The sequence below is a fragment of the Poecilia latipinna genome, unplaced genomic scaffold, assembly GCF_001443285.1.
Source record: "Poecilia latipinna isolate Pla-1442-1.1 unplaced genomic scaffold, P_latipinna-1.0 Scaffold990, whole genome shotgun sequence".
In the NCBI taxonomy this organism is placed as follows: Eukaryota; Metazoa; Chordata; class Actinopteri; order Cyprinodontiformes; family Poeciliidae; genus Poecilia; species Poecilia latipinna.
This window is the reverse complement of record NW_015113606.1, coordinates 96,366-121,256: the sequence shown is the minus strand read 5'-3', so window position 1 is coordinate 121,256 and position 24,891 is coordinate 96,366. Positions and strand designations below refer to the sequence as shown.

The 24,891-nt window shown below is 39.4% G+C and overlaps 3 protein-coding genes across 6 annotated transcripts in view; 1 reads left to right on the top strand and 2 right to left on the bottom strand.

Annotated features, from left to right (window-relative positions):
- The window catches only part of tmbim1a (transmembrane BAX inhibitor motif containing 1a), an 18,186-nt gene extending 12,207 nt beyond the window's left edge, over positions 1–5,979 (top strand). The window contains exons 3-12 of the mRNA XM_015050424.1: positions 1,047–1,114; positions 2,513–2,577; positions 2,660–2,713; positions 2,823–2,873; positions 2,959–2,998; positions 4,374–4,411; positions 4,484–4,571; positions 4,650–4,745; positions 4,838–4,891; positions 4,977–5,979. Of these exons, the coding sequence (XP_014905910.1) occupies positions 1,047–1,114; positions 2,513–2,577; positions 2,660–2,713; positions 2,823–2,873; positions 2,959–2,998; positions 4,374–4,411; positions 4,484–4,571; positions 4,650–4,745; positions 4,838–4,891; positions 4,977–5,126 (704 nt within the window). The 3' untranslated portion in view covers positions 5,127–5,979. The remainder of the gene's footprint in view (positions 1–1,046; positions 1,115–2,512; positions 2,578–2,659; positions 2,714–2,822; positions 2,874–2,958; positions 2,999–4,373; positions 4,412–4,483; positions 4,572–4,649; positions 4,746–4,837; positions 4,892–4,976) is intronic.
- A 342-nt stretch (positions 5,980–6,321) lies between these two features.
- si:ch73-71c20.5 (PNKD metallo-beta-lactamase domain containing) lies at positions 6,322–8,595 on the bottom strand. The gene is made up of 3 exons (XM_015050426.1): positions 8,497–8,595; positions 8,019–8,265; positions 6,322–6,977 (listed from the first exon to the last, which is right to left on the bottom strand). Exons 1-3 carry the CDS (start codon positions 8,537–8,539, stop codon positions 6,815–6,817), a joined length of 453 nt encoding a protein of 150 aa, XP_014905912.1. The 5' UTR covers positions 8,540–8,595; the 3' UTR covers positions 6,322–6,814.
- A 2,004-nt stretch (positions 8,596–10,599) lies between these two features.
- col15a1b (collagen, type XV, alpha 1b) overlaps positions 10,600–24,891 on the bottom strand; it is a 48,227-nt gene continuing 33,935 nt past the window's right edge. For 3 of the 4 annotated variants that reach the window (XM_015050423.1, XM_015050420.1, XM_015050422.1), the window contains 30 exons: positions 24,208–24,261; positions 24,010–24,045; positions 23,727–23,864; positions 23,492–23,551; positions 23,380–23,415; positions 22,953–22,994; positions 22,563–22,625; positions 21,666–21,701; positions 21,487–21,570; positions 21,152–21,217; positions 20,792–20,827; positions 20,436–20,498; positions 20,001–20,090; positions 19,563–19,598; positions 19,386–19,439; positions 19,197–19,253; positions 18,999–19,058; positions 17,118–17,162; positions 15,912–15,993; positions 15,768–15,793; positions 15,264–15,362; positions 14,881–15,025; positions 14,740–14,804; positions 14,534–14,665; positions 13,959–14,057; positions 13,061–13,135; positions 12,776–12,973; positions 12,522–12,637; positions 11,196–11,422; positions 10,600–11,147 (listed from right to left, as the gene is read on the bottom strand). In XM_015050423.1, coding sequence (XP_014905909.1) covers positions 11,200–11,422; positions 12,522–12,637; positions 12,776–12,973; positions 13,061–13,135; positions 13,959–14,057; positions 14,534–14,665; positions 14,740–14,804; positions 14,881–15,025; positions 15,264–15,362; positions 15,768–15,793; positions 15,912–15,993; positions 17,118–17,162; positions 18,999–19,058; positions 19,197–19,253; positions 19,386–19,439; positions 19,563–19,598; positions 20,001–20,090; positions 20,436–20,498; positions 20,792–20,827; positions 21,152–21,217; positions 21,487–21,570; positions 21,666–21,701; positions 22,563–22,625; positions 22,953–22,994; positions 23,380–23,415; positions 23,492–23,551; positions 23,727–23,864; positions 24,010–24,045; positions 24,208–24,261 — 2,316 coding nt within the window. In that variant the 3' untranslated portion in view covers positions 10,600–11,147; positions 11,196–11,199. The remainder of the gene's footprint in view (positions 11,148–11,195; positions 11,423–12,521; positions 12,638–12,775; positions 12,974–13,060; positions 13,136–13,958; positions 14,058–14,533; positions 14,666–14,739; positions 14,805–14,880; positions 15,026–15,263; positions 15,363–15,767; positions 15,794–15,911; positions 15,994–17,117; positions 17,163–18,998; positions 19,059–19,196; positions 19,254–19,385; positions 19,440–19,562; positions 19,599–20,000; positions 20,091–20,435; positions 20,499–20,791; positions 20,828–21,151; positions 21,218–21,486; positions 21,571–21,665; positions 21,702–22,562; positions 22,626–22,952; positions 22,995–23,379; positions 23,416–23,491; positions 23,552–23,726; positions 23,865–24,009; positions 24,046–24,207; positions 24,262–24,891) is intronic. The other variant, XM_015050421.1, reaches the window with a different exon arrangement.

Here is a 24,891-nt window from a genome sequence, read left to right as displayed (position 1 = left end):
GAAGCTTCGAGGCAGGTAAATTTTCCTAGAGGAATTTTAGTAATCGAGGAACTCGAATCATTCGAGGAATCGTTTCAGCCCTAATTAAAATAGAACATTAATCACAGGTCTTATATATTCATATATTCTTGTAAATGTATGTTTTTTTCCCCAGGACTTTTCTGTCAGGCAAAAGTTTTGAGTTGCACGCATGTATCTTCATTGCAGTCTGAAACTAACTGCTAATCTATCCTTGCTAACAGGCTAGCTAGCTTTCTGTGTCTATCATTGGTAGCGGTCTCAACAGGGATCAGAAAGTGATTACCACTTGCGTTGAAAGCCAACACACGGGACATGACGGCCACAAAAAGACCAACGTTTTTCTACTTTCTCGTGTTGAATAGCAACCACCAAGCAAAATTTCAGAAGCACGAATGTCATTGGTCACTTGGCTACGACGGGATATTAGGGCTATTGTAGATAGAAAAAACAGAGGAGTACATTTCTGGCAAAAAAGAAAAAAAAAATCAGAAATTTTCCAGAAAAACTCAGAAACGGTGAGATTGATCTTAGAAATTTTCTGTAAAAAAAACTTGGGAGATTTCTGAGTTTAAAAATTTCCGAAAGTCTAAAATTTTTTACTTGCATGCTTTTTCTAGAAAATTTCTGAGATTAATATCAAAAGTTACAAATTTTTCTTGCAATTTATTTTTTACTTTCAAACTCAGAAATATCCTTGTATAAAAATTCAGATGTTGTTTGTGTGGAAATTTGTTCTTTTTCTTTTCTATCTACAACGGCCCTCATATCTCAACATTCTTGGCTGGAGGACATTGTAGAGGAAATAAGAAGAGGAATCAACAGAGGAATCGGCATCGCTTTCCGTGTGTCAAGCTGGGCCATTGTAGCACACGAGTGTTTTATTCTAAACCTTTCTCCTGAACTACGCTGTTTTCAGCTGCGTCACATGTTTTGTTGTGATCTGATCTGAGTGCATTCCTTTCATCTCTGATTTTAGTGACATTATTTTTCTTTTTATTTCTTCTTCTTTTCCGTGAATAAAACAGACGAGGAGTTCGCGGCGAGCGGCAGCAACTGGGACGACATGAGCATTCGGCATGCCTTCATCAGAAAGGTAAGGAACGGGTGAGGAAGGCCAGGCCAGGCTGTCTGACGAGCCGCAGCTGTTTCTGTTTTACGCAAACATGTTGTTTTGTAGGCGCAGCGTTTTCCACACAGCTGCTCTCCAGCTCTAGACGAAAGAATAGTAGATACTCCCTTTGCTTTTCTTCAGACGCTTGTTTTAAATGGAGTGCAAGGGAACTTGGCTCGTTTACGAGATGTTATTGCTTTGGAGAGGAGCAAGAAAGTCCAGCAGTGACACAAATTTGATGTTTTTTTTTTTTTAGATTTTATTTTTCTTCCTATTTCAATCAAGAATGAGTATAGAAGAAATAAAAAATTCTGTCACCTGTTGAACTCTCTTTAAGCTTTCCTTGCTGCGAGTGAGTCTTGTTTTGTTGGACTTCCTGAAACTCTTCTTTCTGTTGAATTACGTCCAGAAGCAACTTCCTGCTTTATGTCTAAAGCAAAAATAAGAACTGCTGCTTCTAAATCAACTTCAGCATTCTAATTAGATTTATTTAAGTTAGATTTTCAGATAATATATGTGACCCCTCTTCGAAAATATAAAAAGTAGTTGTTGTTTTGTTATAAGTCTAAAACGAGCTGAGCCCAGTGGTAGGGACGCGAGGCCATGTCTTTGAGTTAAAAATGTTTAAAGCTGACAGGAAATTTGAAAATGCGACCAGGGGATTATGTGTTTTTGGAAGACGTTATTAACAACACCTAAACACCAACTATAAGGCCTCAAAAAAGAAAAACATTTTAAAAAATCCAATTAAATTAAATATGATTTTTTTTTGTACTGTAGTTGTTTCATCCTAATGAAAGTCTGGGTTATTGAGTTTGTGTGAATAATAAAAATAATTAAAAAAAAACTTTTGCCAAAGAGATGTATATCTCTTTAGTGAATTATATATATATATATATATATATATATATATATATATATAAAAGTATAATAAGCAAATAAATGATGCTTAGCTTGGTGGGGGTGTATTGTAAGCCTGATGGCTTACAATACACTGGGAGAAACCCGAAAGTTGCCAACTTTTCTTTCTTCTGGCTAATGTTGTACAGTTTCATGTCCAAAACTGAAAATACTTGTAATACCATGAAAAGCTGATGAACAGTGGTCCTACAATAGGCACTGAGTTACGGTATCGTACACTAAGTGCTGTAAGTGCATCAACAAACCATTAACAGGACGTTATATTATTCATACTTCTTTATGGATGATACTAAGTGCCGTTTTTCATGTTGTCAGATGAATTTCACTGTACACCGCTTCACGCAAACTTTTACTTCATTTCTTCTTTTTTTTTTTTTTTTCTGTAAAACAAAGCGTGACCTCTTCTGATTGGCTGCTCTTCCAGCCTGCAGTAGAACGGTTTCCCTCTCTGTGTTTCAGGTTTACATGATCCTGGCCTCCCAGCTCCTCGTCACCACAGCCATCGTTGCCATATTCACCTTCGTGTGAGTACGCATCAGCAGCTATTGTTCATCGCCATCGGAGCGTCACCTGATGCTAATGCTAACCGCTTCCGTTTCCCCACAGTTCACCGGTCAGAGATTTTGTAAGGAGAAACCAGGCTGTGTATTGGGCATCATAGTAAGCCTTTCTTCCTTTTTTTTTTTTTTTCTTTTTTTTTTTTCCATGCTTTAAAGCAGTATGCTGGAAGAAAAGTGAATGTTAATTATTGTGTTTGTTTAATTTAAAGTGCTGTATATTTCATCACCCACCTTGTGTTGGTTTGCTGTAAAGGCCCACGGTGAGTTTTATAGGAAAATAAACATTCGTGTAAATAATAACCGCTAAGTACTAAAGCCACCCTGTTTACATTTTTACCTCTTCAGGAGGAAGTTCCCATGGAACATTATTCTGCTGCTGATCTTTGTGAGTTCATCTTCTCACAGTTTGTCATCAGAAACAGGAATCACCTTCCTGGAGTGACCTAGAGTTTATTCTTAGATTCAACCGTAGAAGCGCTCTACATAAAGGTTTCCAACGTTCTTCCATCAGCGTAGCCTTCATGCTAGAGGTTTAGCCGTGACTCGGCAGCAGCCTCCCTGTTGGAGCTTTGCTTCGTTATCTCCGTTTAATCTACTCAACCAGCAAAATGATGCAGCTCTCTCACTCAGCGGTGCCACATCGGTAGAAACGACGTGACATTTTGTCACTTTACTACGAAGATCGTCTGCCGACAAGAGAAAAAAAAGCAAAAAACTCGTCACCATGAGTTGTTATAATTAAGTTGTGGTCACAAATTAAACAAGTCGTTCCCACAAGTCATGGCCACAATTTTTCCTTTCTTTTCTCCCATGTCACCAGACTGACTGTGCTTTGCATATGGCTGTATAGATTTAGTTTTTTTTTTTAGAATTTAGTGTAATAGAACAACACAAAGTTGCACATTTTTGTTTGTGAAACATATTCACGATTGTGAATGCTATCTGAATGCCATATTTGCCCTCAGTACAGCGAAGCAGCACTCGTTTAGAGCCACAAATGTTACATAACCTTTAAAAAAAAAATAAATAAAAACGTTGAATTTTTATAAACGTCTGCTTCAGGAAATTTGATGTCATTTTTAAAGAATCCAATTTTCTGTGTGATTTCAGGGGATGATGTGGCAATTTGTGGAAAATTTTGGGAAGCACATAGTTTCCAGTTTAGTGTAAAAAAATATCTAAAAATAGCATCACTGGTATTTGACATGGGAAATCAACTTATTACATGTAAAAAAAAAAAACCAAACAGATAAAACCAGCATTTGTTATTACATTTCTATTTAAAGCTGTAAGTTCTTTTTTTATTTTTGAGCCAGAGATAAGACACTGATGGATTCAAATAAACATTTCAAAACACTTGGGGAAAAAAAAATGCTGTTCAGATTCAAACCTCTTGAGTTTCTGGAAAGAAGAAATGAAGGTTTCAGTGTCTAGATGTTCAAAACAGAGCAGCAATAAACTATTGGATAACAACACATTCAGATTGTATCTTCAAAAAAAAAAAAGTCAAACTGTCTTGAATTTTTCTTCCTCTTCTCAACCATGTACAACTTTGTGTTTGTTGAAAAATAGAAAAAAAATCTTAATAAAATAAGTTGAAGGTTGTTGTAACGTGACAAAATGTGAACAAACTCAGCAAGCGTTTTCTTTTACAAATCAAATAACGTGTTTTAGTTTTATGATCGGTTAGTTTCTCCAGCGTTTATAAAAACTTCACAGTACATTGTTGTTCATCCTTTTATATTCCCCCTCTGTCTCAGACTCTGGCTCTGTCTTACATGACTGGAACTATCTCGAGGTAAGAAAAAACACCAAACAGTAAAAGCCCATTTTTATCCTGAGTACTAATCCAGTTTCTTTTCGGTTTTAGTTACTACAACACAAAAGCTGTGTTTCTGGCTCTCGGAATCACTGCTGTTGTGTGCATCGCTGTCACAGTCTTCTGTTTCCAGACAAAGGTGTGTGTGTGTTTCTGCTTTACGAAGCTGCTTCAGGAACACATTTTTAACCGGCCGGTTTCTGGTTTCACCCTCCAGGTGGATTTCACAAAGTGCCAGGGCCTCTTCTGTGTCCTCGGGATTGTCATGTTTGTGACCGGCATAATCACAGCCATCGTGCTTTCCTTCAAATATGTGAGTCTGAGTTTACGTCAGGGTAAAAAAAAAGATTTCATAAGCAGAACCTATCGGGCTTCAGGTTCTCCTAACTGACACTTGTCTTGCAGATGTATTGGCTTCACATGCTGTACGCGGCGATAGGAGCCGTAGTGTTCACTCTGGTGAGTGTTTCTTTTTTTCCTTTAAATGATTTTACTCCCTGCCTTCCTACTGTCTTGCTGTTAATGCATCTGTGTGTGTTTGTAGTTCCTGGCATATCACACTCAGCTCCTGATAGGAAACAGGAAGCACTCCATCAGTCCAGAGGAGTACGTCTTTGCCGCGCTGTCCATCTACGTGGACATCGTCCAGATCTTCCTGTTCCTGCTGCAGATTATCGGATCCGTCACCAAATGAGGCTGCGCGTTCCGGATGGGTGCTGGAAAGCAAAACATTGCTTTTTTCTCTGTTACAACTTTTACCTTTTTTTTTTTCTTTTTTTTTTACTAAAATATAAAAATATATCATAGCATTTATTAAGCTATTGAACCAATGCAGGGAAAGAATCAAGTGGCTCAATCTGATTTTTGTTACCATGTAGGGAGCTATGAAAACTACTTTTATACTTGTAATATACATATTTATACTATGCACTTGTCATCTAGTGATGATAAACACCTCTGTTTAAATGCCACATTTATATCAAGTAAAGCATTATAGATCCATTTTAAAACTTTTCCTACCTTTTTAATATGCCACATGTCAAGAATTCGGTTGGAAAACAAAAATATAAATTACAAAATATAACGTAACTGCCATCATATTTCACTGTTTTCTGCAGATCTGTTACATGTTCTCTAGATTTATCGTGAGATAGTTTATAAAGGGTTTACAGAGGCACTAGCCCAGGGCTACAGTTTGAGGGCGCCTCCCAATTTATTTTTTAAATGAATGAATGTTTTGCAAACATCATACATTATATAAAACTCATTGTCCCAAATTAGGTGACTTGTATTAATATTGTGGGGTTTCCATGAGTATAAACAATATTCATATCTTGGATAAGTTGTCGATTTGTTTGGGAACAATGTTTAATTATTGGCTTTGTCGTATTGAGCTTACAATGCATCCGTTAATACATTCATATTGATACTGTAATTTGCGTTAATTTTTTTTCTTAATGGAAGGTAAACCTTAGGGGCCCTCGTACATCCGGCCCTGGATACATCAAATGCTAAAAAATAAAGATCCCTCATCTTCAGCTTCCTAGGCAACCTGAAGGTTTGAATTGTTCATAATTCCACCTTAACAAAAACCTCATTTCCATCTGAAGAAAAGCAACCTGAGAACATAATGCTGCCACCACCGTGCTTCACTGTGGGAGTGTTCTTTTGGATTGTGAACAAAGGCTAATTTTTCTTTCGTTTATACAGCCTTAGATTGGAGTTTCCTCATAATGCGTTTTGTTTTCCAGTTGAATCTCACAGGGTATGTCGCATGAGAGGTGGGAAAAAAGACGTCGAAATAATAACAGCTCATATTTTTCTGTCACACAACTCGGCATTTTAACAGGGGTGTGTTGGCATGAGATTCACTGTAGATAGCTGCTGTCTTTTTTTTTTTTTTGCATCAACTTACTGATCTGAATATAAGCAAAATCCATGGCAATTTTTTTTTTTCTTAAACTACTTCATTATATAAGATGTCCTGTTGTGACTCAGTCAGATCAGGTCAGAACTCCTCCCTGAGCCAGCAGGGTGGAGTCTCCTCCCAAACAACCAGTGAAATGTTTCAGCTGGAGGGGGGGGAAAAAAAAAAAAAAAAACTCCTGATTTTTCCCGACCGCACCCAGCTGCTGCTGCATGTAATCCTTTTATTAAAGCAACAGTGTCAAACACTCAGCATGTAAAGACCACACAGTTGGTGTAAATACACATCGCTCCTGAAGATAACGTTTGCATTGTCATATGAAATAAACTGTTTCCTTTTGTTTACACCCGGTAGTGCTTATTGTTTACATGTAGCTTTTTCATGAAATCAGTTTTTCTCCACGTGGCTTTAGGCAGAAGTCCTCGCGTCTCTTGGGGCGTGACGGGATTTACACGTCACCGGTCCAGCTTGGCGTGCTGGCGATATCGGCTCCCGTCGTATTCACCCTCGTTGGATCGTTTCATCCTCTGTCTGATCTTCAGCTGCTTCAGGCGGTTTTTGTCCACTTGTCTCTTGGCCAGAACGAAGCCGATGATCCCTGCGGGGAGTCCGATCATCCTGGAGTAGAGGGGAGATATTTTTGGTCAAGCCCGTGAGGTTTCCTATTGTCAAATTCGCCAGAAACGACCATTTCTGTACAATGACCTACTTCCTGTCCGCCACTTGTTTCTTTAAAGCTACCAGGCAGATCAAATCAAACTTTCAGATATAGTGTGTCGACTGTAAAACAAAAGCTATTCCTACTGTAAATAAAAACTGGTCGCAATCCACAGCATGAACAGAAAAAGCAATGTAGAACCGATGCAACAGCAGCTATTTTAGATGTTATCAAAGAAATGATGCAAACTAATCAGCAGAATTTTAGGCCATCAACCAATATTGAAATCTTATTTCTTTTTTTCATTTTATTGTCATTATTGCAAAAGTCTCATTGAAGCTACTGTGATAATCTGGGATATCAGACAGTTGTAATGATGTGTAAACGTGGCAACAATGTATTGCTTTTTCAAATGGAAGCAGCTGATTAGTAGGCCAGCAGCCATTGGCAATAAATCAATTGCTTGATAAATTAAAACGAGCTTAGTAATTTCCATTTGCATGAGTTATCGTTTTTCTCTTTTCTCTCTCTTTTTACCAAAAACTGATTGACTTCAGTCTGGTGTATTGGCCCTTTAACCCTTTTTTGAAGGATAATTTTGTTCAAAGAGACTTAATTCATTTAATAAATGTATGTTTGTTTTATTTTGTAATGTACTGTTGCCTTACCATGCAATTATCATCATAATACTAGAAAATTGTCTCAAAACAAAAATATCGTTATCGTTTACCTCGATAACTTCAGGGACAATTTACCATCCAGCAAAATTTGTTATTGTGACATCATCTTTCTCTCTCTGCCCCGCTTTTTATCCATATGGCCAGACAGGGAGGAGAGTGGGCTGAATTAGCATATTTTTAATACGTCACAGAAAAATGGACAAATAGTTCTATTAATGATGAATGAACTGCGATTTCTTCGTTTCTCCGTAAAATATTTGGGGAAAATAATCACGTCTTTACGTGGAGTAAAGACGTGAGGTATAAACAGGAAGTGCTCACCAAGCATATCCTAACTTCAACATAGGGTTCTTGGCCTTCTTCCTGGGGATATACTCCGGACCTTCCGGCTCTTCCTGACCGAGTCTGTCTGCAACCTTGTCGGCTGCGTCGGAGCTCTGTGTCGGCTCGATCCTGGAGCTGGACAGCCCGGCGGTGGGGGAGACATGAAGCCGCAAACGGTGACACACTATCGGGGTCAGACGAGCGTCGTGCACGAGGAGCCACCGGCAGGAACCTCTGTGAAAAGCTGGAAGACGAATCCAGTTTTTTAACTGCGCTAAATCCATTATCACGGTTTCTTCAGCAAAAAATATGTTTACAGCAGGAACAGGAATTAAGTCAGTTAAAAACAATACAAACAAGCTACGAAAGTAATACAAGATAAATTATGTTACCCTGGTAATATCTAGTCCTAATACAAAAAAAAAGTATATTGTCTGTCCTGAATGTATACCAGTTAAGGATAAAAAGGTTTTACCTGTCAGAGATGCCCTGAGTGCCGTCAGACAGGAGGCAGACATGTTTGTTGAATAACAAGGAAAAAAAAACACGCATGCGCTTTTCTATCCAAACTTGGACTTACCCCACCTGGTGGACAAATGTCATATTTCGCTTTATGAATTACAAGTACATCCTTTATCGAGGAAAATCTTTTAAGAAATTCCATTCAAAAGTGAGAGGGATTCAGTTTATGGATTTATCATAGACAAAATGATACTTTTAAATAGTTACTGCAGTTGTGTTTGATAATTGTGGTTTACAGCTTATTCTTCAGTATAAGACAAAAGGGAAATAATTCATTTTTTATTAAGGAAAAACACAATTTCTAAGTTTGCAAAGCCAAAAATTTGCTAGAAAAAAAATCTGACATTTTTCGGAAGAAAACAAATAAGTTTAAGTGTGAAAAGTTGCAAATTTGCTGTAGAATAAAGTAAAATAGAATTAAACTAAAAAGAATAAAATCAAAATAAAACACATTAAAAATGAGATAAAAAGTACAGATGCAGAAAGAAACAAAATAAAGTTTCAATCATTCAACTCTAATGCTTTTATAAAGTATCACTCTTATTAATAAATATTATTTATATGAATTATATTTAAACTGCACTTTTTTTCAAACACTCTTTGCCAATTTTTTAATTTCAAATTTTCATATTTTCAAGAAAGTCAATACTTTGCTCGACAAAACTCAAATTTTAGTAGAAAATTTTATTATTCTTAATTTCTGAATTTCACAAAACTTAGTTTTTCTATGAAAAAAAATTTTTGGACACAAAATGTTTGAGAAGTTGAAAATTCTAAATTAGAGGTCAAAATATTTGCTTGAAAAATCTGAGAAATTTGTTAGAAAAAAAATTCTAAGTTTCTCAAAACTTTGTCCAAAAAAAATCACAGTACAAAATTCTAAATTTCAAGCATCCAAAGTGACCAAATATGCTTTGGCGTCATTCTCCAAAAAAATGGACATGGCAGTGACTTTTCACTTATAACCCTCAAAGACGAGCCTCAAAACGTGACTGTTGTTTAGAGTGCTGTATCTACAAATATTAATAGAAAGTTGAGTGGAAGGAAAATGTGGATGAAAAAAAAGATGCAAAATGGATTAAGATTGCTAAGGGCCACAACATACAAACGGATCTATGCGATTGTATTCCAACTTATTTAGAAGCAAGTTTTCTACTCAACAAAAGAGTCACTGCTTATAAAAAACCCCCCAAAAAAACCAAAAAGTAAAAAATCAGACACTTTATTTAGTGAGCACCAGAAGGTAAGTACAAGAAAGTCAAGTTTTTGTTTCATCAGAAGATACAGACAGTAGAACAACTAACAGTCAAGTTTACAGGCAGAACATTTCAATCAAAGCGTGGTGAGGAGATTATCAGTCATTTAGTGTGATTCATTTAAAAAAAGAAAAAGATGTCTACAGTATTACAAGAAACAAACAACTGGACAATGTCAACAAACACGTACAAGTTCCAACTTCAAACAGCAACATGTGAATGAATGCTAGCTATGTTTTCCTACTAGGACATACTAATGTATAAATTCAAGAAAATCACAGTCTGTTTCATTTTCTAATAGGTGAACTAATAGAGATATTGGCAAATTTAGATGAACATCCACTTTATCGTAGCCGTTTCCTTGTTCCGGGAAGATCAATAGTCGAATCGGATGTTCTGCTGTCTTTCTTATTTTGAATAGAGGACTGGGTCAAACTTATTACCCTTCAGTAGTCAATCTGAAAATGTTAAGTAATCACAAAATGATTATGTTACCATTAGAATGTCAATAGATGCAGTACATAAATTTGCTTAAAAAATAATTTTTGACAATGTTTTTTAGAAGTGGAACATTTGCTCTAATTTTTTTCTAGAAAAAAAATATTTTAGAAAAAATCTTCTAATTTTTATTTTATTTTATTTTTTTAGAAAATCTTTTTTCAAAAAATTTTGTCTAATTTTTTTGGGGGGGAAAAATGTTGAAAAAAAAAACAAACATATTTTGTAGAAGTTTTGGTTTGATTTTTTATTTTTATTTTTTGAGAATAAGCTTCTGCAAGAGAAGCAATATATTTTATGACTTTTTTTTTTTGTTTTTTACTTTTGGAGTTATAAATGTAGGATGACTGTGTCGTCATCCTACATGAGGATTCTCTTTTTGTCCGATATCGCTGCATGTCTCGTCAGAAACTTCACTTTAGTTTGAAAACAGGAAAAAGGAAACTTTGTCTTATCAGACCAGACCAGTGACTCTGTGGTTTATTTTACAGCAGTTCTGCTACGTTTCTCCACTAGTTTGCCTGTAGAACAGGAAAACAAAGAAGCCCCAGAAACAACGTAAAGCTGGCAGCCCTCAAACACTGAGAATGTTTTTTTTTTTCCTATTTTTTATTATATATTTATTTTATTTTTTACTCTGTTAGAGACTACAAAAATAACTGAGCTCTAGATATGGATGGACATGTTGAGCTGCTGTCTCACACCGCCTTTCAGGTGGGAACTAAACACAAAAACAAAACAATAACAACATGTATCTATGTGTGTGTTTCATGTGCCTAAATGTGTTTTTCCCCCCAATCATATTTCCCACTTTCAACATGCCTGCATGTGTGTTAATATGTGTGTGTGTGTGTGTGTGTGTGTGTGTGTGTGTGTGTGTGTGCGTGTGTGTGTGTGATTCTTCAGGTTCTCCTTTGGGGTGTGTTTCCCACGTATGTGTTCTCTATACACAGCACCACGTAGTGGTTGGAGCAGGAGCGGGGGTGTTGTCCCAGCAGCCGGCCCGTCTGCAGCAGCGCCGCCTGGCCCGTCACCGCCATGTCGCCCGTCCGCCACGCCTCGCAGTAGTTGGCGGTCAGGCGGGTGCCCACCGTGCTGGAGCCGTGCCACACCAGCTTCTCCGGCCTGCAGGGGGCAGAAGCGGGACACAGCAGCAGTCAGAACTGAAATGCTCTCCCTCTTAACTTTTCATCAGTTGAACGGATTATATTCACCGTGTAATTTTTTTTTAATCTATATTTTAAGGTGGAAACTAAAAAAACATACTTAGCTCAAAGGGGGAAAAAATCACTCTATTCTCTTGTTATTAAATTTAACTTATTTAATAAGTTGCCTGTTTTTTAATTAATTACCTACTTGCTATATTTTCTTATTTACTAAGTCAGTTATTTACTTGCCCAACTTATTTATTTGTTTACTTATGTATTTACCTGCCCTACATCCAGTATCTGTTCAGTTGCTTACTAACCCGTCTAAACTATCTTACCAATTTGCTTACCAAGTTTGTTGTTTATTTCTTCACTTATGTGCCACTAAGCAGAACATATGTTTGTTACCTGCATTTTTACATTTCTTATCAATTCCTTACTAATTTATATCCATATCTATTCAATTCTACTTATAAACTGGTATAATGACTATACTGGCAGTGCACCGATTGCAGTTTTTCAGGCCAATCGCAGATTACCGATTTTTAAAAAGACTGACTCGCCGATTCCGATTTTGGCCAATTTAATTTAGTCTGAAATGTTGCTAAAGATAGCAAAAAAGTTGCTGACTTGGTAACAGCCGGGGGACTATTGTTAAATGCAAACGTTAACATGGTGGGCCGTTCTATCAGTCGAACCTTTCACACGGGAGAGCAGAAGAGGACAGTGGGTGATTTTTAGATCTTTAGTGAGGTCGATAATATTGGTCGATAAGATTGGCTTCACATGTATCGACTGATCGTCAATCACAAAATGAAAGAAATTGGTCCGACAGATCGACTGGCCGATAAATCGGCGCATCCTTAGACCGTACTATGTTTTTCATGCAAGTTTAGCTTTGGAAAAACTTCATTTCTTCTCTCTATTATGCTTCAGTTTAATAATCTGGAGTTAAAAAGTGTTGGTAGTAAAAATGACTCTTCTGGATTATTGATATCTTTAGTCTTCCACATGTACTACCTCACATTTTCTCTGCTGTGGCTTTCCATTAGCAGTATATGCTAACATCCACTCACCATGCTGGCTCGGTCATTATGTTGCGTCCATCGAAAGAATAAATGGGTGTCAACGGGTTGAACATGCCCGCATTCTCAGAGAATATGGAGGCCCAAGTGCTGAACAATATTTCCCCCTGAGAGAAGTGGGGGTAAAATACACTTGAAAATACAATGAATTTATAGCAGTCATTTAAAAAAAATATAGTACAAAAAAAAAAAAATCAAAAAAAAAAAAAAAAAAAAAACCTGGACTAAGAAGAGCATTTCCTCACCCTGAGATTAACCACCGGCAGGTTGTTGCGGTCAGCTTTCCGTACTATGGTCGCCAAGTCCTGGAGGTGTGATGACAGGAAGGCCCTGTAGGTGGCGGTAAGCCCCACGGAACGCGCCTGCTGGTAGCACTGGAAGTCTGCCCCACGAATGCCGCGCATGTCGCCTTTGAGCGGAGCATTCAGCGCCACGAGATGGAGCTAAATTCAGACAAGGAGGCAAAGAGGAGGCGACATAAGCGGTAGGGAAAGGCGAAGACGATTCAGTGCGGCATTTGTTCCACTCACTCCAGGTACGGACTCAATGGTCTGTGGCAAGATATTGTAGCTGGGCTGGTATCCCCTGCTGCCGTCCTGCAGTTCCTGAACAACAGAAACAACGAAAACCGGCGGTTTACGCAGCGTGACGTCAAGGTCCCGCCCCCACCTCCCTGCTGGAGGGCAGAAAGCTGCTCCACAACAACAACCAAAGCTTTTATCTGTTAAGTTGTCAATATTACGCGTTAAACCTTAAATGTACGCCTCATATATATATAAAAAAGGGACGCAGTGTTTTGCCAACTAGATGACAAGATCAGTAAAACGTTTTAATTAAGAACAGAAATAGTGAGTGAGATGGAAGTAGTTCAGTTATTCATGTTTGATTTCGACAACCGGAACATGTAGATGTGATTCGGTGTGTTTTGGTTCAGTTACAAACTAAAGAAACTGACATTTCATCAGTAGAGCAGTAACAGCTAACCAACCACAGCGGTCACTTATTATTAATCGCAAAATAAACATCAAGCCTAAAAACATAACACTGTGACAAACTTAATGTTATGTTCTTTGTGTGGGAAATATTTGAGTGTTTTTTTTTTTTTTTTTGGTGTTGAATCAATTGCTATGGCAACGAGTCTGCGTGTAGCGTATCCGAGACAGAGAGCAGGAAAAAAGTGGTTTCGAAGTATTTTTAACGGTTCTTTGGTGCCGTTTGTCCCTTTCCTGTGACTCACTGCACTAAATTAATAACATCTACATCTCCAGATTTAATTTAGTTCAAGAAATTGTTCTACCGCAGCAGCGCGGCTACGGGTAGCATGTAGAAGAATAGTCTTTTTGCCCTCCAGTGTTGTGCGCATGCGCAAAATTTCCGGATAAAAACAAGTAACAGTGTGTGTGTGTATATGTGTGTGTTTGTGTGAACCTGGCTGTGAACTCTTTGTGGTCTGCTCCAATCCCCCGCTCTGCTCAGAGCCTGAGACGCTTCTGATGAGGAAGCTCCGTTTTGAATCAGCTCTCCAAGCTAAAAAAAAAACAAAAAAAACAAAAACAAATGTGAGGATGTTTATCATTTTATGAGAAAAGTGTTTCCAGTCATCACGAACAGACCGAAGCTGTTCACAGTCATTTTTACTGTGATATTATGGGAGGATTATAGAGCTGATTCAGCAAAATCACAAATGCACATCCAGTCTCACAAGAAGACGAAAAATAAATAGAACAAAGAACAGAGGACAAATGACTAAAGCCACAACCTTAAAAAAATAATGTATTTTATGAGACCAACACCAATTAGAGGACGACTGGGGAGGGAATAAAAACGCAGGGTATTTATCATTTTTTTCAGAATTAAAATCTGAAAGTTTCACATTTGACTTTTGATGTGAGTAATGGGTAAAACCCAGTGGCATTTTTCCAGCTGTAACTCTCAGACGCCATCCAATGCCAGGTGTCCAGTTGAGACGGCAGCTCAGAGGAATGTAAATCTGCGGTACAAACCTGGATTTTGCGCCACCCGTTGCGGGCCCTGATGTACAGCTCTCCTCCTCTCTCGGACACGTACGCCAGGGTTCCCTCAGCAGCTCTCTGGGTCTCTCTGGTAAGAGCCTTGACGGTCTTGAAGGTCGTCACCTGACCACACACCGTCACAACGTCACTGCCGGTGCTTTCCGGTGCTTTCCAGCGCTTTGGATTAGCCATCTTACCATGTTAGCGTAGCCTGGAGATCCTGGTGGACCGGGAGGACCTGGAGGACCAGGGACACTGACGTCTGAGGAGAAGATATGCAGCATGATTACAGACGTGCACCTCAGTTCCTCCTGAATCTCTTTGTGTCAAACATTTACCAGATCCATAATCGGGGGCCGGTCCCGGGGGCCCAGCAGGGCCAGGCGGGCCTCGGGGTCCAGGTTTTCCGAGCCCGGGAGCTCCGGGTTGACCAGGAGAACCAACCGGACCTGGGGGACCTACAACAGACTCCCCCTTTGGACCCTGAAGGCACAAACACAAAGGAGGATGGATTACATTAAGAAAGCTGTGTGGGGTTTTTGTCCAACGCTCTCTTACTTAATTATAACATTTTAATGGGTTTGATAGGGATGCACGATACATCGGCATCAACATTGGTATCGGACGATATTAGTCATTTTTTTAACTCATCGGCATCGGGCCCATAAATACAACAACAGAACCAAAGTTTGATCTGTTTTCCGATTCGAGCTGAACCCACCACAAGTCCGGATTTCCCTGGAAGTCCTGGAGGACCGGGCAGGCCCGAGTCGCCTTTTTCTCCCTTTTCACCTTTGACCCCCAGATCGCCTTTAGCTCCCTGAACGGCAGAAAACAGTTGAACAAAACAAAACTAAAATGATTTCATCTTAAGTAAACATCCTCGAATCAAACACTGGACTTTCTAATTTGTTTTTATTGAAATAAAAGATGAGCTTATTTGAAAGTGTTTTGTTTACACATCCTTGCTGGGTGGATGTGATAATAACAGTGGATTGTGACGTATGATTAGCACATGCAGCTAACGGGCTCGTTGTTCATCTTCCACGTTCTGATCACCTTAAGCTGCTAAACTTCGTCTAAAGCGAATCTCAACTCGTTTCCTCACATTCTTTGCGTGTCGCTCTGAACAGGAACGCGTCAAAAACGTGACAACGACGATTTCTCCTCCACTGTTTTATCTGATCGTGTCAGTTGGAGATGTGCAAGAGAGGCTTTCGCTCACCTCTACCGCATCAGGCGACGGGGTTGCTGGCGGGAAACGCGGTCGTAACGCGGTGTGCCGTGAATAAAAAAAAAAAAAAAAAGAAAGCAACAAGTTGAAGGGATGCAGATTCAGAGGCTGCTGCAAGAATGAGACGGGTCTTACCGGGCGTTCCCGGCTCACCGGGCATCCCTTCGTCGCCTTTGTCTCCTTTAAGTCCCACAGAGTCTCTCTTTGTGGCCAACTCCTACACACACACACACACACACACACAGACACACACACACACACACACACACACACATTGCTCAGGTTGTGTGCTTGGGTTAAACATACGGCTGGACATTAAATGGGGTAAAAAGGTCGATAACGTTGCTGCCAGCCCTGCGAAAAAACTGATTAAACCCAAGAGACACGTGCTCAGTTATTGAGGTTAACGCACAGGGGATAAAGCACGAAGGTTTTACAGCACAGGGTGAATTAGAAACGGTTTGGAGTTAGATCTGCTCCGGGGTTTTTCTCAGAGAATATGAACTACCAGACTTTGCTCTCAGAAACGTTCCTTTCAAATGTAACTCTATCTTTACGTTACTTTTTTAAAGAGACACAACGTCCTACAGCACTTGATCATCAACATAGGGATCCAGTCACAGTGTTGTTTTGCTCGTCAGGCTTTGTGGATATGTTATTCCACTGGGAATTCCTTTCCGAGATGCTAAACAGTTAAAAACAAAAAAACCCGACACCAGGAAGAAACCTTACTTATCTACCCAACAGTAAGTTGATCAGAGATGGAGCTCCATCGCTTTTACAACCAAGAAGATTATTATGTCATGCGGTTTCATTCTTTCAGCGATTGATTAAATGATGAACCAACTCTGATTTACATAAGCACAAGATATGTCCCTTCCCTTCACTCAGCATTTCTCATCCATGAGCTTTAGAGGAGGAAAAGAGCAGATGAGCTAAGTAGCGGTCGGCATGCTCCCCCAAACACCTCGCATTAACATTTGTCTTTAGTGACTGGACTCGGCTCAACCATCTGTAGCGATGCAGGAATTGATCTTTCTGGTTACGTTTTGGACTAAAAAAAAAAAAAAAATGTTTTCATGTTACAGGGAATCTGTGCAAGACAAATGTTAAAGCCTGATGCAAAGTAAAACACCACGTCCACATTCACGTGGCTCTAACAGACACCGTTAGAACAGGAGGGGAAGGTAACAAGGAGGGAAGGAGGCACCAGAGAGGTTTCATGCTTTATTAAAAAAAAAAAGAAGAAAAAACAGACAAAAACCCACACACCACCAGAACCACCAGATGGTCCCATTTCCAACAGGAAGGGACCATTCAGACGGTCCGGCTCAGACTTACTCGTCCCAGTTTGCAGTGCGGTCTGGGGCGCACCGGGAACACTGTCTTTTGGGTTCAAAGGAGAGCAGTGTGAGCAGAGTTTCATTTCAACGAAGCTTTAAGAGTTTCAATCAAAAATGTAGACATCTAAACTCTCTGCATTGTTAAATACCGTTCATCTTCTGTCCAGTCGGGTATTTAAACACTCAGACATGTGAATGGTAACTACGCTTGCAAAATAAGTGTAGAAAAATATTTTTTATTGAAATCTTACACTAAAGAGAAAGAAAAATCTCATTTTATTTAAGAACAGAAAAAGAAGGCGAAAAAAAAACACGTTTTATTTTGGGGTAATTGTGAAATCTCAATTATTTGCACAGCTTAGATTCCCTACATTATAAAAGTAATTGTGGGAACTTTTAACGTCATACTTTGCCTTTTTTTATGAGTTGATCAGAACATCAGGGACATTTCTTTGTAAAGTTTATCATCTTATTTCTCTAAACTAGACATTGTTGTAATAAAAAAGTATTTGCTTCGTCACCGAAAAAAGTTTTTTTTTTCTCACTGTGTGAAGTTAAATCAGTGATCTTTGAAGGATTGGAGGGTTTCCATGCACTAACACCCTGTTTTATCTGATGCTGAGCAGCTCAATCAGATTTAAATCAGCAGTTTGACCAGAAACGGCAGGAATGAGGTCCAGTTGTATAAGCCAAGTGCTTTCAAAGTTTATATCGGTCCTACACACGGCGAGGAAGATGGTAAAGGAGGTAAAACGAAAGTTATGTATGTAACTGCGTTTCTATGAATCCAAGATGACCGCCAGAGATTCCCTGTCACTCAGAATCCTGGCATTTCGCGAGGAGATTCTGTAGGAACAGAGCCTCGGCTGACGACATGCGACAAAGCCTCTGGTTGATCATCCATTATGGCACAGGTGTGATTCTGTAGATATTATTGCTCAAACGATGCATGAAGGGAACATTCAGTGCTTTCAGCAGCGCCCTCTGGTGGTCAGTATTGAAGAAACAGAACTCCAAACTCACTACAACCAAGTCTTATAAACCATTTAGTTCTTTTACACACCAGGCCCGTCAGCAACTTGTTTTGTGCTGTAAAGTGTTGAGAAAATAAATTTAAAATAAGCTAGTTTTAAAACTTAATATGTCTTGATTCAAATGGCCTAAATTGTGGTTTTAAATCAGTGACTTATTCTGGCCTATTGACCTTTATTTTACCTGTAGTTCCAGCGGATGGTTTGCTGGGATCGTTTGAATTGCCTTTTGTCTGTGAGAAAACAATACAGTGGAAGTTCCAGCTTTTCACATTCATTTGTGAAAGGCCGTAAACACGGCAGGAGTTTAGGCTTCAGATAGCAGGTCAGAGATAGCTCCTGGTTGGAGGAGCAAAGGTACGCCTTATTTGAATAAATTAAATACAAGAGGATAAAACTTTCTACACAGAAGTAACAAATTAGATTTGCTCTTGCAACTCTCCAAAGATGTCTTTGCACGTCTTTGCTTTTCTTTCTTTCCTTCTTTCATTTGTCAGGTAATGAATGTATGTCTCCGTTGTTCTGCAGTTTCTGGTGTAAGTTTATGCATTGTCTTATATTGGATTAAACTCTGTAATTCTGTGATGTCAACACGCATTGTTGTTTTCCTTGTGCCTACACGTGGCCTGCCGAGAGGACCTGGGATCTAAAGGAAGAGAGAGCCAAACTTTTACCAAAGTTAACTATTTTAGAATTTCTTCCTTAACAAAAGCTACAATACTATAATACTTATTGTGCTTCGTAATGCAAGAAGAGCCAGATAGAATAATAATAATAAAAAAAGCATCAAGTAACATGTTCCTTTAATTATAAAACTTTCACATTAGCCATGATCACTGCATACTTACTCCATTTAGACCCAGAATTCTTCCTGGTGGACCTGGAGGGCCCGGAGGGCCTGGAGGACCCTAAAAATAAAATAAAAAAAAAAGAAATATTGTTTCTGCATTTGTTTTAAAGTAAGTCGCTCCTTAAATCTTTGAACTGCTCCGAGTTTACGTTAACCACACATTATTATTCATCTCTGCCTGAGTGTTCCTCCTCACCGGCAGGCTGACAGATTCTCCTCGGTCGCCTTTCCTCCCCACCATACCGGGTCGTCCCTACAACAAGAGACAGCAGCGTTTACCTGTTGGCTCTAAAAATAAACGTAGGAGCAGATTGTAGTTTTCACAGTGCCGCGTTTATTCACTTGCTATCCGCACTGTACGGTCAGCAGGTATAAAACCACTCACTGGGCGTCCAGGGAAACCGTATTCCCCTTTTTGACCAGGGTGCCCCGTCGGTCCCTGAAAGGAAAGGCAGTCTGTTAGACAGCTTTAGTGTCAGGATTGTCAACTTCTTCTTAAATTGACATTTTAGGAGTGTAACACCAGTAAACTTTTAAAATATTAAACTTATTATAAACTCACCACAGGTCCAGTGGGTCCTGGGAAACCCCGGTCGCCCTGGGAGACCACAGAGCAGAACAATAAAACATGAAATTATGGAGTAAAACAAACAAAAAAAAAATACAATGAAAACTTTAATTTTTGCACTTATATACGTTTATACACCTTGTAACATGGCATAGATGAGACATTTTTTCAAAAAGTTATTTATATTTTAATATTCATAAACGTTTCATCACAGTCTGGTTTCCATCTTAACTTACTTGCTTTTCTTGTCAGTTTGACTCACTTTCCTTCTTGAATATTTACATTTGTACTTTAAATGTATTTAATCAGCTTATTAGAATGACCAGCATTCAATGACAACAGAAGTGACAGCAATCCTGATAGAAATACATGCTTCTTCTCGATGTCTTAAACAGAACATAAACAAGTTACTAAGTTATTGTTTTAACATACCTTTGGGCCCTTTGGCCCCCGAGGGCCCCTCGGTCCAGACAAGATAGATCCATCTGCAGCAATTGTCACGCCAGGATCGCCCTTTTCACCCTGTTAAAACAAATAAAAAGCACAAAAAAAAAACAATAAAAATGATACAAAAATCCCAATATTTTCAAAAATATTTACGACTGATCCACAAAGAAATTGTTATATTTTCCTCCAGCTTGGTGTTGCTCAGCAGCTGGAAACTCAAACATCCTACAAACAAAGAGCTATGATGTTGCACTGACAACAACACTCTTCAGTGTGGATTGCTGAGGGAAGGAGGCTGAATCATGGCGATTTTCACAGTCAGTAAGATGCTTAAAAAGGAAGTGAGAGAAAACACAAATTTCCCAGAACATGTCAGGATGTGTCTGCTGTTCATTTAGGCGGTAAAATCTCGTTGCTAACCTTCTCTCCTGTGGCTCCCTGAATACCTTCAGGGCCTCTGTCTCCTTTTGGTCCTCGAGGGCCCTGGGAAAGGGAAGAAAGTCAGTAAATTGTTATTGACCGTCTTCAATTCGAAGGTTCAGGAAGGACGACCATAAAACTGGAGGTTCATTTGTTCGGGTTAGCCATTTTGGAAATTCTACTGCATGTAGCCTAAAGGAAATGTATGAAGTAAATTCTTATCAAATTAAGCAGCTGGATTACTGAAAATGAAAGATTTGCTGATGTAGCAAACAGACACTGGTACAGTCAGTGAGCCATGGAGTCAGTTGGGCCAACAGGCTCAGCATACAGCGGAGTAGCAAAAAGTTACTTACTGGAAATCCGGCTTGTCCCGGCAAACCTTCAGGGCCCTGGAGCAAGTCAAACACACACAAACACACACTCGTGTCCAACAGGAAAAGCAGCGAGTCTCAGTTATTTATCTACTCTGACAAAACCACAGCATTAAAGCTAAACACCAATGGCAGCAGTTTGGTTACACTTTTATAGTTCTGAGAAAAAAAATAAAATCAGTGATTATTTCCATTGCTTATAGCTGCTGCAAAAACATGGTGTATTTTTATTTTATTTTTTATTTTTGCATGTTGCACAACCCATCTGGGTATTTATATTTAAAAATGCATCAAATTGCATAACCGCTGTCACTTTTTACACGTGTAGCCAGAGACACACACCCTGGGCCCCGGGGGTCCTCTGAGCTCGGTGAAGTTTAACATCCCATCTGTAGCGTTCTGGAGCAGCTGCAGACACAATGCATGATTCAAAAACACAAAGCGTCTTTTAATGACTTCACCAACAATGTGATCAACGTATTACAGCAAAAGTAGTACATTTTCTTTTTTTTTTTTTTTTTTTAAACCGACTGCATTCAAACACAAAATCCTGTCAGAAGAATGTAATTTGAACTTTGGTCCTTGTAAATGTGTCATACGTATTTAGTTTTAATCTTGGATTTTAAGTGACGTTTCATTTAAATGAGAAGACCGGGTGTGTTTGTGTGAACGCCTACTTCCTGCAGGTTTACAGCAGGTCCTGGAGGTCCGGGAGGCCCGGGCGGTCCTATGATACTGAGCCCGTCAGCACCTGGATCGCCCTGCGGTGCCAATATTTAAATTTATTACATTTATCAGACTGAAGGATTTGATTTGTGCTGCGTAAATCATTTATAATTTTATCCAATCTTCCTACCTTTGGTCCTGGGCTGCCTTTATCTCCTTTGGACCCCTGTTTGAAAGAAGATATAAGTATTTTATTCTACTTAACATCAACTAGAATGTTTTGGCAACAACTACAGTCCAACTAATTGCAGGGCTTTGTACCAACAGATCACTACAGATTAGCTGGATGTGTTAAACACCATAAGGAAACCTAAATTTGACTTTGGGTTTGTTCAGGGAGAAAATCAAAGAAATTCTTACGAAATCCCTTCTTGGATTCCCTTCCTGTCAACAAGCACTTTATAAAACTTCCTTAATCTGACAGGAAGGCACGTTTTCTAGTTCTATAAAGTTTCACAGGATGGGACACAGAAGGAATGATCACCTGAGTGAAGTTGGCCCCCCCACCTTCGTCAAATCTAACGAAATTAGTCTCAAATGTTTGTGCAGCAAAATTGTAATTTGTGCCGCTATCCTTTTAAAGATATTAAAACATTAAGTAGAAAAGTAAAAAAAAAAAAAAAAAAAAAACAGTTTGAGTTGATTTTTTAAGGGTATTTAGTAGTTGTTTTTTTTTTTTCAAAGAGAGATTTTGCCCCTGCAACAAAAGATACATTTATTTGCATTTACTTTTACGTGCGTGTCTTTAACAGGGAAGTCCAATATTAAAACATTGCTTTTATGGCCGATAACTGGTATTTTATGTATATTTTCCACCAGTTCGACAGCAGACATCGCTTCTCTGCTTCAGCATAACGACCCAGAATCCTGAGCTGAATCAATATCATGCTCACATGCCAACCCAACAACATGGAAACAAATATTATACGTTAATGTCTGCCCAGTTTTACTCATCATACCAACGAGACGTTAATGCTGGTATACTCTGCACGCCTACGTCGCCATGTTACTGCTGATGCTCACTTACTCTAGCACCTGGCAGTCCTGCAACGCCATGAAGGCCGACTGGTCCTCGTTTCCCTGGCTCCCCCTGAAATGATAGAAGTTGCAGAGTGCAACATCAAGTGGATATTATGTATTTAAACATTTGCCCGATGCAGCAAAAATAATACACATTTCTTTTGTACACAATGTTCCAGTTTAGTTTGCCGAGCTGCCATTTGTTCCTAAGTGGAAGCGATGCGGCTTTAAAGGGATTTTCTTCAGCTTGGAAAGAGTTTGGCACAACAATTATTATGACAAGGAATTCACTTAATATAATACCTGAAACCTATTGAACAGGGACGGATGAGGAGCTGATAGACAGCAAACTGTTTACAAAAGAAATGTGATCCATTCAGGTTTATGAAGGCCAAACCTTGACAGAAATCCCAGGAACTCCGGGGGCGCCGTCTTCACCCTGAAGGCATCACAAGGACACCGTCACTAATGAAGCAAATCGTTTCCCCAGGAACAAACTGTATTTTGCTGAGATTTTCTCTAACACGGAGTTGTACGTTATAGTGGCGTGGAAATGAAGCAAGATGTGGTTTCCATTTATTTTTTGTTTTTTACAGCAGAATGTGGGACAGATTTGTGAGGCGTCGCGGTGAACGCATGAACATGTCGGCGGAGCAGAAATGGAGAAAAAAGATAAAATCCACCATGAGTCGCACATGTTAGTGCAACTCATGCGCTCCTGTTTGTATTGATCCCTGAAACCTATATTTGTTGTTTACAAAATTGTGTCGGCAACACAATAAAGGTGTGAAAAAGTCGAGGCGGTGTACATATGAAGAGATTACCGGTTGTCCAGGGGGTCCTGGTACGCCTGGAGGGCCCTTGAAAAAAACGAGAAAAGATTTACCATATTATATTAGGAACACACACATAAACATACAGATGTTTTCCACTGACCTGAGGTCCTCTGACTCCTGTCCTAATTAACAAGTCGCTCTTTCCTGATCCTTCCATGTCCTTTGAAAAAGAAACAAAGGAAACAGTCTTGTGTGAAACTAAAATGCTCTAATAGTGAATGAAGAACCCAACCTGCTCTCTTCTTTTCTAATGTGCCCTTCTGCTCATCCATGGCTCATTTCATTCCTTATGCTTGTTGTTTATATGGTCTGTGTTTGACGTAAACCAAGATCACCTCTACAAGGACTTTGGCTCCTGGAGGGCCAGGTGGGCCCGGGGGTCCTGGTGGACCTGCAGGTCCCCTTCTTCCTGGTCGACCATTAGGCCCTTGGAGTCCAGGAGACCCTGGTGGGCCCACATCTCCACTTTCACCCTAAGGAGACAAAGACACACAGACCAAGAAGGCCGACACATTCAACAGAACAGCTCTTTTTTTTACCAACCCAACAATGTACTCATCTGGGGGGAATCAACACAGTTTATGCACAACCTGTAACTGTTTGAAGTCAATTAATTACCTTTGGTCCAGGTGGTCCAGGTATCCCTTGGTCACCCTGAAGGTATAAAAATACAACATGAACAAAGAAAACCAAACAGACAGACATTCCTTCCATCTGCCTCGTTTACTGACGGCCTAAAAAATAGCAACTCCAAACTGTCTAGAAAACAGTCAAATCTATTCCCTGTTGTTATGAACTTCACAAAGATGAGCGTACCTTTGGTCCAGCACCCCCCGGTGGGCCCGGGGAGCCAGCTGTCCCTGCAGGACCCTAGATGGATAAACACAACCAGACGCAAATTAAATGGCTGCTAAGGAACAACGAGAAAGTGAAAAGTACCATGGTGCATGCTAGCATGGTGACAAAGCTCTCTGTTGATCCCTCAGGCTTTCCAGCTGGGATCAACACAGAGTTTCACAGAGAATAGAGGAAGGGAATAATGACAGTCGGTTTGATGGAGACATGAAATCATCCATGGGATTGTTACACTGGACCACATGCAACTTAGCTGCATGTAGCATGACGGTAGCGGTGTTAGCAACAGCAATGGCGTGGATAATTTCTTCATCTCATTATTCATCTTCACAGATGCAGTAATGAGAGTATTCAGCCATGTTTGTCTAGTGTTTAATGCAATCCGCTGTCTTGTACATGCAAAGGGTGACATGCGCATCCCTGAAGGTGCCATTAACGCCAAAAGGTTTTAGAGTAGAATGTGCTGCTCCAAGTAGTTATCAGGAAATGAATTGTTCATTTCACAACAATTTTGATGTTAAAGAATATTCCTCAATTATTCAAGTAACATGACAGTGTAGCAGAGTTCATCTGTGCCAGCTTTAGCATAGCCACTGTTTGTTCTTTCAATTGTTAATTAACAAAAAAAGGAATAACGAATCTTAT